At 44.8% G+C, this 12,074-nt stretch overlaps 1 protein-coding gene across 1 annotated transcript in view; it reads left to right on the top strand.

Annotated features, from left to right (window-relative positions):
* Positions 1–12,074, top strand: part of LOC138259654 (disintegrin and metalloproteinase domain-containing protein 33-like) — a 371,113-nt gene that overhangs the window by 267,936 nt on the left and 91,103 nt on the right. The window contains exons 10-11 of the mRNA XM_069207553.1: positions 1,967–2,051; positions 2,622–2,764. Of these exons, the coding sequence (XP_069063654.1) occupies positions 1,967–2,051; positions 2,622–2,764 (228 nt within the window). The remainder of the gene's footprint in view (positions 1–1,966; positions 2,052–2,621; positions 2,765–12,074) is intronic.

The raw sequence follows: 12,074 nt of genomic DNA, 5'->3' as shown, positions 1-12,074 counted from the left end.
GCTGTTACTGCCTCCTTTACATCTTGTGTCACTCCTTGCTCTTTATGTTCTCACTGCTTCCTTCACATCTTCTGTCACTCCTTGCTCTTTATGTTCTCACCGCTTCCTTTACATCTTCTGTCACTCCTTGCCCTTTATGTTTCCACCGCTTCCTTTACATCTTCTGTCACTCCTTGCTCTTTATGCTCTCACTGCTTCCTCTACATTGTCTGTCACTCCTTGCTCTTTAAGTTCTCACTGCTTCCTTTATATCTTCTGTCAATACTTGCTCTTTATGTTCTCACCGCTTCCTTTACATCTTTTGTCACTCCTTGCTCTTTATGTTTTCACTGCTTCCTTTACATCTTCTGTCACTTCTTGCTCTTTATGTTCTCACTGCTTCCTTTACATCTTTTACACCTTCTGTCACTCCTTGCTCTTTATGTTCTCACTGCTTCCTTTACATCTTTCACACCTTCTGTCACTCCTTGCTCTTTATGTTCTCACTGCTTCCTTTACATCTTCTGTCACTCCTTGCTTTCTATGCTGTTACTGCTTCCTTTACATCTTCTGTCACACCTTGCTCTTTATGTTCTCTTGCACAAAGGGTGGAATATCATGATTCCCAATTAATATTAACTAAGTAGGTAGGTTGCTATTTATGACTCTCAGCAGTCGGCCTCAAACCCAGCAAGGATGGGCTGCAAGGAACAGCAGACCACTATCAGCAGTCAACAAGCGCATCACATACAAATTCTTGATCTACACCTTAAGTGCACTGCAAACATAGACCGGCATACCTCAACTACCGCCTCACCTTCTACGTACCCAAGAGATGTCTTCGTTCCTCCCAGGTCACCATTGCAGCTGTCCCCAAGATTCAGAAAAGTACAGCAGGAGGACCCTCCTTCTCCTACCTAGCAGCCCGTACGTGGAACACACTTCCCCTCAAGTTCAGGTAGACCACATCACTGAAGCAGCTCAGGAAGGACCTCAAAACTTGGCTCTTCGACTGAGCAGCAGGCCTACATTCAGCGCCTTGAGACCCTATGGGTGATTAGCTGTGCTTTACAAATCTGTGATTGATTGGCTATCCCTACATTTACATTCCCAAGCAGGAAACTTTTCTTTTAAAGTAGCCTATGTTCCTTGACAGAACCAGTGCTGCTTTTCAAAACCAGCTTCCCCCTTGGAAAAACATCGGGAAACTGCCTAACCCTCACCCAGGCTGCCACACCATTCACAAAGGGGAATGAGTTGCCACTTCCTTTGTGAAACAGTTACCACTTCCCACGTCCTTTGAGTGAATCAATGACATTTATAGAGCGCACTGCTACCCAAAAGAGTGTGCTGGCGGCAGCTGATTAGTGGTGGTGGACACACAAAGTTAATACATGTAGTACCGAATCCTAACTAGGAAGGATCAACCCCTTCACGCCTCTTCCTAATTGCAATTTGGTATGGGTCAGTGAATCAATTTTGTCTGAAATTCTTTCACAACTCCAAAAATGGGATTCAGACATACAAAAAGCCATTGTGGTTCTGCTCATGCTGTGATCTTACAAATAAAATGTTTGGTTGAACGTTAGATGCTTAGTTTGGTGAGCTGAGCTGTAAGCAAGTAAAATAATAACCCTTCATTGAAGTGAATAAAACGACTAGTAAATGTTGCAGACTCAGATAAGGCTGTGAGTACCTTGTGAAATATTAAACGGAACGTGAAATTAAGAAGAGACAGGGATCCGGTGTAGAGTAGTGTACATAGTTTGAAGTGTGAAAGGAATGAGACAGTTTGAAAGGGACATTAGAATTCAGAATAATCACCTGTCTTTGTGCCATGTTACACACATACACTAGTCGCCCCTGTCTTTAACATTCAGCGTGCTGCAGCACTGGACGACTCAATCATTGCCTTCTCCTTGTGCTCCATTGGTAATCCCAAGGATTGGATGGAACAGAAGTGACATGTGCTCTTTCTTTTAATTAGTGGAGTAACCTTCAAAGGCACCACCATTGGAATGGCCCCCCTGGAGGGAATGTGCACTGGAGAGAACTCTGGAGGTGTCAGCATGGTAAGTCCTTAGTCCTGATAGTAGAATCTCTCTTAAAATCTGAATAATTGCAACACTGATCATTGATACAACACTCAGACCCTGTCCCTTGTGTCATTGCTAAAGTGCATATTTATTACCAAACTCAGTGGTGCTCCTTTGTTATCCCTCTGGAAGATGAAATGTTGAGAGGACTGCAGGTCGCCTACCTACCTCTGCAGCCGGTGATCAACCTACTAAATTAACACACTACTATAGTCCAGCTACATAGAGTGGTTTTGATTACGTGGTATGTATAGTGGAACAGACTGCATCTGGGAACCAATTTTACTGTGAACCCACCACATGTACTCACATTTTTGGGAAACTGTGCTTTGTGTGTGTGTTTGGTATAGGTATATGTATGTGTATGGGTTTGTCTTGTATGTGATGCATCTCTGTGAGTGGGGGGTGCCATGTGCACGTGTGTGTCTCGATGCCAGTGGCGTGTGTGCAGGATTATGGTACTTTGCTTTCTGCAACATCAGTATACATTTGTCTACCAGTATGTGTCAATAAAAGAGTTTCTAACTTTTCTACTTCTATCCTGAGGACCACTCAGAGGTCCCAATTGGAGCGGCCGCCACCATGTCACATGAAATCGGACATAATTTTGGGATGAGCCATGATGACGAAGGGTGCTGCGTTGAAGCTACCGCAGAAGAAGGAGGTTGTATCATGGCTGCCGCCACTGGGTGAGAGAGTATGACACTTGCTGCCTTTCCTTCCCTCAGATGTTTTAGCCACAGTGTAGTTATGAAGTACCTGAGCTCAAAACAAGTAGGATGCACACTAAGCCTCGTCCATTGGCTAAGATGCCCACTTGTCAGTTACTTCGCAACCTTAATTGCACACCATTGATTTCCATGAATTTGGAAACACACTTTACTCTTTTAGTTCTTCTCTTATGCTCACTCCTAACACATACCTGTTCCCGTCACCTGTCCTGGAATTTCATGCCATCTCCTAACCTTTAGCTCCCACTGAGTACCAATTGTAAATCTCTTCAGATCACACTCATCACAAGGGCTCAGTGCACAATTTATAGCCTTAACTAGACCCCCTCCCCCACACAGACCACAAGGCATGTTTCAAACATTCCTAGCCACAGTCACCCTGCTGTGAGTCTGAGATGAACACTTTGTGGCATCATTTCACCAAAGTTATAAAAAGTGAGATCACAGACCCTTGATCTGAAGAGAACACAACAGCAAGTAACAACGCATGCTCTTGATCATTAGAGTATACTACAACCGCAGGAAGTGCCTTTGATCATGGAGTTTCCCTGCAGGAAGTGACATCACATGAATACTAGCGGCCTCCCTAGAAAATTGCATCACAAGGCATTTGCCCTTCAGTGACACTTCACACAACTGTTGACCAGTTGACAGGACAATGTGCCCTCTTCACTTAAAAACATTACGTTTCTGCTTGTTAATTTATAAGCGAAACATCCAACCAGCTTCCGAACCTAGCAAAAGCTAAACACACATATACATTCTAAATGTCATTAGTCAGATTTGTAAATCCACAGGAGCTGCGAATCAGCATCAACACTTAGGAACTCTGAAACAGGGATCCAGTTGTGATGGATCCTCTGAGATTTTAGCTGCAAATCTCCCAGAGAGCTTACTTTTATCATGACTACAGATTTAAATGAGCTCATCAAGTAATACAGAAACAAAAGCTTTCCATCAAAAGTAGTAATTTAATCCTAAATGCAACAATAAATACGTACACAAGGAATCACCTGGAACAGGAGTTTTAAATCAGGTCTGATGTACAGGCTTGTAAGTCAGATGTAGTACCTCAGACTTCAATATATGTCAGTTCTGCTGTAGCCACAGGGAGGCTTATTGTCACTTACAGCAAAGCGACAGATGAAACAGTTTCCCCAACTGGCCTGGAGACGGCCCATGAAATCACAGGTTACTCGACAGACCCCTTTCTATCAACAATCTTTGAGCTGCATGAACTATAGACCAAACGTCTCCCCCTTCTAGGCCAATTATATCCCCCATGTGGTCTTTGCCTCACCTGTGACATCCCCCATAGGAGATACTCCCAGACCCAGCATCATTGGATGTTATGTCCCAGGGGCGTGGAAAGGGGAGTGGTTTGGATTTGGTGGGCTGCATTCCATTAAGTCCCAAATGTGTTTATAAAGTGCACAAAAGAACCTTGATGGGCACCTTGTGCTGCTCACAAGCCACGCATGGACAGTAGGAGAAAGACTAGGGAAGGAAATCAGAACAGTCTTTACATGATGAATGATACCCATGAGATTCTTTGTCCTAGAAAAGAACCGTAAGACTATTTCAAGCCAGAGGGGTCCAGTAGGCAAACCCTTTGGCACTAGGCTTGATGCATTCAAATCTTGGAACAGTCACCACACTTGTGGGTCTCATAGACCTGTAGGTGGAGATTATTCTTTAAAGCTATTGGTGGACATTTCCAAGCAGTGTCATGATCTTTAAGATGGTGAGCGCTTTCACTGGGAGCCAGTATAGGTACCTGAGGATAGGGTTCATTCACTGGAATGAGTGTAGTTGCCTGAGAATAGGGTTTATGTTCATTTTTCAACAGTGACTCTGTGGGCAGCTGGTTTGAGCTTGTGTCAAGATTGCATGCATTGAACTACAGGTCCAGCTTGGCCTTGGTGATATCCTAGACCACTATTGCCACAGATTCCTCAAAGAGGCACTGTCTAGCCAATTTAAATACAGCTTTAGATAGAAACGTAAACAAAGCTCTCATTGTTTCTGTCATTGGCACAGTAGAGTCCATGCAGAAACATAGAGTTCCACAATCAAAACTGTCTAAATTACACTACTGTGCCTCTTGGTTGAAGGATGGTCATCTTCCACCCTTCCCAGTGCCACATACATAATAGAGAACTTGGAACTGAGAGTCACCTTCTTGTTGTAGGCACATCGGACAGTTTTGTATGTTGTTTTGTCTGGCCACCTCTTTATCACCTCAAGACATGTACTGTTCTGGCATGCTCCTCATTATTTGTTTCATGTCTCTTTCCCTTCACATTAATTTATTGATACATTTATTTATTTATGCATGTCTTTTGTCACATGCCACCTTGCTGCTCATGGCCACTTTGTAGTACTGGGATGTCGATCACATTGGAGCGAAGATCATGGCCCAATCTTCATGGAACTGCAATTGGCTACAAATTATATCAATGATAGTCATAGACCATGAGGGGTCTCAAGTGGCACTTTCTGTCCTTAGGTATGGGGTTAGCCAAGAACGTTTGAATTTTACTAATATTTTATGTATAATACACTTACTTGCTGAAGCTTTCAGCCATTCCACTTCATTCATTGGTCTGGCATAGTGTCATTCACATTTGTCTTTGGGCCACTACAGCATACAGCAGAGGACAGCGGGTTGGACCACATCAGCCATTGGCTAACTTCACTGTGAGTTACAGCATCCTGCCCATTCACAAGGAGCACACACAAAGTAGTTCCCTTCAGTGACAGGGGCTACTGTAGTAATGGGTGTGTCTTGAAACTAAGACATGTTTTTAATTTTTTTAATTGAAGGCTGCCTGTCAGCTTCCTCAATAATGAAGCTTCACAAAAAACATGTAAAAACAAAAAAAGCGTTGACACAACCAAAATGTTGGTGGCCAATGCCAGACCTATTGGCCTCGTCAGTGTGTGCTCTTGAATTTGCTCTTATGCCCCCTTACATTCTAAAACACCAAAGATTCACCTTGCACCCCTAAAAGCAATCTTGTACACTAAATGCTAGTAGCAGGAAGAAATAGCTACGAACACATCACCCCAGTACTCATCACACTTCTGTGGCACCGGCTAGCGTTTGTAGCAAGAAGTATGTTTAAGCTGAGTCAAGCAAACCGAACATGGACAGAGACAGAGAGATCACCAGAATACAAGCGGACCTTGCTGAAAGATGCAACATGAGACCACGTGCACCCCTAAACTAGCGTCCTGAGACTTAGAAATCCAACATCACAATAAGCCTTGAAAAAGGCCCAGCTGTGTGCCATTGAGGGACAAAACATGTTAGCTGCATGTCGACTATTACTGAAGAAAAGTAATACTTTGTAACTAGCTTGAGCAAAAAGAACAACCATTGTAAGCGCTATATTTGCATAAGCAAAGCCCATAGCTTAGCCTTTCAGAGTCAAGACCTATTTCCTTTACTAGAGGTTTTTATATATATAAATATGTGTTTATATCCCAGACTCATTCTGGCCTGCGTGCCCCTCAAGGGTATACTGTTTCACTTTTACTTGTTCAGCACCAAGGCCCTCATTATGAACTCGGCGGGAAAACCTGCTGAGTTTGGCGCTGGCGGTTAACAAAAGACCGCCAGCGCACAGAACCCACCGCCGGCCACATAAAGATCATTCAGCTGGGCCGGCGGGCGGAAACAGTGTTTCCACCAGCCGGCGTAGCTGAATGCAGGGCCTGACTGGCGGCAATGTAGCAGTGCGGCGGGTGCAGATGCAACCGTCGCGCATTTCAGTGCCCGTAAATCGGGCAGTGAAATGAGCAATGGGGCTGTGCATGAGGGCCCCAAGACACCCATTCTGCCAGCCTTTCCCTGGCGGGATGAACTGCCAGGGAAAGGATGGTGGAACCTGTCATATCAGATATGGAACTCCGCCCCACCGCCATGTTGCCTGGTGACGGAAGCTTGGCGGTGGTGGAGTTACAAAAGTGGCGGTTCTGCCACGTATATTATATGGCGATCTGGACCGCCATGCTGGTGGTGGTAATTACCGCCACCATCGGCATTGCGGCCCAGACTGCCATGTTCATAATGAGGGCCTAAGTCTCCAGCTTCCTTCTTCTGCGAGGGGCGAGATAAGGGAAAGATAATGTGTCACTACTGACAGTAAAACTCAGGACAGCTTCCTCCACATTCTCTGGTCACTGTCATGTTGCACACTGTTGTCATGTTGTTTGCACACTGTACAGTATTTGTGTTTTCAGTTTTTGGCCTTGGATATCAAGCAGTAGAGTAAAAAAGACATTTGATTTAAAATTTTCTCTAATTGGCCACAACAGCACATAAAATATATATTAAACTGCATATCTCGAAGTAGTGTTTAATGATTATGTTTTATTCATTATAATTAAAGCGCCTTCTCTTGTAACTATCACTAGCCAGGATTAACTTTTTTTTATGATAAAACAAGCATCTTATCAAAACTCATTGAGAGTGATAAAGTAAAGGAGGGGATAAATGAAGGACTGAGATGATAAAGGACCGTAGAGGTTAAAAAATTGAACAAATGGATTCAAATAGAAGCTCGGGTATTTAAAGTGTACATGAAGGGAATGCCTCTCTTTGTCAGGTCACGCGCCAGAGGTTTGGACTGATGCTGTTGTTTTTTGGACTCTCACTGAGACTTGCTAACCAGATCCGAGTACCTGTCCCTGACCTTTAAGTGTAAATGTTAGATTAGCTTATACTCAATTGGCATACACTAACTTGTTAGTCTCTAGTTTATGGTACCTAGGGTACTTAGAACTGGTAAGTTAGAGGGTTACACTAGGGACTCCAGCACTGGTTGTGCCACCCGAGGTGTGACAAAGGTACAACATGGCTCCTAGGGTGCCACTGCAGATTGGAAGAGCAGTTTTAAACTCTTACATCGAGTTTGCCACTTAAAGCGATGGCAAAGCTCAATCTTCCCTTTTTAATATTTGCAAATCACCCCTAAGGCAGGCTTAACAAGCCCTAAGACTAACTGCTGCATGTTAGAAGGTAAACTTACTTTTACATGTTCCAACAATAAAACTCTGCAATTGTTGTTTTCACTGGGAAAAGGCTAATAGCCTCATTGACAAGTGCAGAGTTACAAGCTGACACCTGACCCTTGCTATCATCTGACTGCAACTAATACAGTTGATATTGTAAGGTATCAAACAACTTGTTACATCAAGCCCGACTTGATGCCCAAGTCGAAATTAACTTAACTTGTTGCATAGTAAAGCTTTCACAAAGTGGCCACCTTGTTGCCCAAAGTCTACCTGTGCATGTTCACGACTTCACACAGGGTCTGTCCTTAAGACAGCTTTCTGCTCTCCTGGGATTACATGCAGCTCCCAGGAAAGAACACAATTGAAGCCTGTGTGGAGGAATGGTGTGGCAGGAAGCCATATGAGTGTTGGCCCAAAAGGCGAGGTTCAAAGGGGAGGCCGCCTTTGCAGGGCAAATGGTGAACCCTTGGAAGAAGGGCTGCTCTATTGTTTAGGTAGACAGGCTGGCACTCAGGATGGAGATGGGAAACCACTTGTCACACTGCTTTTTCAGGAGTATGCAGCTCCTTTGGTAGCCACGCCAATGGGTTGGGCTAGGGAGCTCTACACACCGAAGTGGGGTTTCTGCCTTCTTGAGAGTGAGCAGAATAGAGTCTTCTGGGAGAGTTAGATTGTACACTTTGTAGGAAGGTGTCATCAGGTGGGAGGGAACCTGATAGCCCATTGGCCAGTGAATACGACCACCCTTGAGAGCATTTTCTGGGAATCAGAAGGGCACCCCTGGAACACAGAACTCAGATCTTGTTGGACTGGAGAAAGGACCAAAGAAGGACTGCCCTTCTGCATCATGATCTAGCAAAGAGAGCCTACACTCATGTGGACTGCACCTGCTGAACCTAGTGGCTAACACAGGAGAAGGAACTGTGCCTGCTATGTCCTGCTCGTGGGGGCGTCGACCCCTGAGCCCAACCAAGAGCCTTCAAGGGTCATTTAGCTGACGTCGTGTTTACAGCACAGGAGCACAATAGCTGAAGGAGTTGGTGAGTTGATTCCTGAATCGCTACACTATTTTGCTGCACGGATCAAGGGACCAAAACCAAATTCTCAAAAAATGGCGTCTGAGACTGCTGGACTCATGACAGTCATAAGAGTGCAGTAGGGTCATCCAGAAGGCAAATTAACGCCAAAAGAAGAAAACTTATGAGACTTTTGTACTGGGTGATTGGTAACCCAGTGCCGACTTCACCTCACAAAGCTTGTGGACCGAGGAATAGCCCCACGAAGATCCCCATCAACTGCACAACATCTTCAGCATCCTTGAGCATCTTAAGCATCCTATATCCCTTGCATCAGGACCACTCCATAGAAGTCAATAGCGAGGAGTCACTTATGCTGGAACGAAACAGAAGTCGGCTTTTCCTGGAAAGGTAACTGTCTCTGTGGACCCCGCTGGTTTCCCTGACTGGCTGCCTACCGGAGGTGGTTGTCTAAAGTAGTCCTAGGCAACCGCATTGAAATTTACCAAAGTTTTTTCTAAAAAAAGTTTTAAAGTATCATATTTGTTGCATTTACCAGTCTTTGTTCACGGTTAAGTAAAAAATGTTAATTTACTATATCTGGTGAATTCTGTATCTCTGGAACTCCTCATTGAATCTTTTTCATTTTGGCGTCTTAAGTTATACAAAAATCAAAACAATTTTTAAAAATTGGTGTCGGATTTCTTTCGTGTTTCTTGTATTTCTTCTTCAGTTGTGTTGGTGCTTTAAACTTTCTCTTTTGTGCAAGCATGACTGCTAAGGGGTTCACAAACAAAATCTACTGGTCCTAAAAGCGTTGGAAAGAGTATTACACACTGAGGTCTCCCAACCACTCCATATAATAAACCCCGTTTCCTCACAGTACGGACAACAGACGACATAAGATAGAAGGAAAGTAAAGAAGGGTGGAGGAGAGGGAGCCAGCACAGACCTTGATGTGGAAATAGTTGCTGTGCGGAGGGATTAGTGAAGGGGAGGAGAATACATGCAAGGAAGGGATAAGGAAGTGATGAACTAAGGGAGTGATAACAATATGAAGGGATAAAGAGGGGTGGAGGTAATGGAATCGAGGAATTAATAAAGTAAGTTGGGGTGAAGAAGGCAAAGGAGTGGAAAGGAACAAATGAGTCGAGGGAGAGGAGGGGTAAAATAATGGAGGGATGAAGACATGGATGGCTGGTGAGAGGAAGGCCGGTAGGGCTAAGTAATGGAGGATGAAGGGGGAGGATAAAGGAAGGAGTGAATGAGAGGCAGTCGGAATTGTTGGAGGTGGAAGCAGGGAGAGGGGGTGAAGTAAGTTGTGATGGGAAGTGTGTGCGGAGGACCATTGTTCTTAGTCCCTGGCCCTAGAGGGGCACTGAGCACAGAAGAACACAGGGGCCGATTCAGAAAGGTAAACTTAGACCAAAAGTCCAAACCTAGACCAACAGTGTAAGTTTAGACTTTAAATCAAATTTTTCTCATAGCAAAGTTAGACTTTTGGTCTAAGTTTACACTTTTGGTCTAAACTTAGACCTTTGGTCTAAGTTTACCTTTGTGAATCAGGCCCACAATGAAGAGCACATGAGCTCTCAGCAGAGAGGCCTTGCTGTATGAACAGGAGAGCGGCTCGCTGCCAGCGCCCCACGAGCTAGGATGACTCAGAGGCTTGTTGTTGGGAGACCTGGGATGTCCCTGGTGGGTGGGCGGCGGTTCGCCTCTGTGGCTGGACCGGCCCTGCGGCTCCCTGTCCGCACTCATGGCAGCCCTGCTGGCCCCGCCCAGGCCCACACACCGCTCCTTGACTTTCTTCCTCTGCACGCCTGCCTCGTGACAGGAAACACGAGGCTCACGAAAACACAGCTTTTCATTATATCTAGTAGGAATATAATTTCTTTATGTTGCCTGCAACCTTTCGCTTGAGGCCTTGTTATGATTGCTTCCACATGACACACTGCAGGAGTTCTGTGATTGTGGAACAGTCTGTTCTGTTGCATCACTGACCCAGCAGTGTGTACTTTGTTGAGTGCAGGATAGTAACTCACTTTTATAGAACTCTTGATTCAGCACTGTGACAGTTTCCAAGCACTATATGTAGGAGGTTTGACTGATATCCCATTTAGTGGTTCTCGTTTTTTCGACTTCAGAAGGATAAGAGGCTGACTCAGCGTTGCCTGTAATCTGCAGATCACACTGTCAGTAGGAAGTGTCTTCATTTTTCAATTTCGAACAAACGGCACAGTTCTCATCAGCTATTTAAGTCCTACGCCATTTACACTTATGCACTGTGGCCAGACCTAACACAGAAGGCAAGTCAGAGGTGCCAAGGACAAGATTTGAGCAACAAGAAAGCAAAATAAGTTTGCTTCACTTTTTATGTATTATGGGTTCTGAGAAAACATTCCCTTGTATGGTTGGGTCACTGTGCATTATGGTATAGTAGTTAAGTGTAGGATAAGTTACAGGTGTCTTCTTGTGAAGTATTTTGTGTTAGAGCCTGGAAAGGCTTAGGGCCAGAACTGGTGCTTTTCTTCTCCCTACCCTAGTTCTGTCGCTGAACCTTGACCCAAGCCTCTTCCTCTCATCTTCCCAAAGTGAATCACATTTTCCCATAGGATCTCTGCTTGACACAGGCTAACATTGGTCCCCTAGTCCTGTAGACCCCTTCACTTGTGCTTAGACCTATAGACCCATATCCTGTGGTGTGCCCTGACCTCCTTGGGCTACACTACTGGGGCGTCCAGTGGGCTCTGAGACAACCATAAACTGTACTGGTATCTACTCTGTTCTTACAACATCCTAGTATCCTAGTGCTCACAGCATCAAGGGAACAGCATTCTCCGGCTATCGAGCATGTGTGCCGAGCACCTTTCGATACAAAATAGGACTCTAAATGCAGAAAAATGTGAATTTCACAAACCCTACATATTCTGGGACAAAAGGTTGTGACCCAGGCCAGACAATATCCAGGCCCTCAATGAAACTCCTTCTCCTGAAGATGTCAGCCATGTCCTATCATTCTTGTGACTCGCCAGCTTCTGCTCAAGGAACATAAAGGACTAGGCCAACATCAGCAGTGCTCTTCAAGAACTCACCAAGCAATGGCCCAAAGGCTCAGAAATACGCATAAGCAAACCGAGAGATGAAAAGGAAAGTCAGCATCGCCTCCAACATGGCCTACTTTGCCCCAGACCTGTGCACTGAGCTCACAGTAGATGCCAGCCCATTAG

Source organism: Pleurodeles waltl, chromosome 1_1 (assembly GCF_031143425.1).
Source record: "Pleurodeles waltl isolate 20211129_DDA chromosome 1_1, aPleWal1.hap1.20221129, whole genome shotgun sequence".
NCBI lineage: Eukaryota > Metazoa > Chordata > Amphibia > Caudata > Salamandridae > Pleurodeles > Pleurodeles waltl.
Note: the sequence above shows the minus strand (reverse complement) of the source record. Positions and strands in the feature narration are given on the sequence as shown.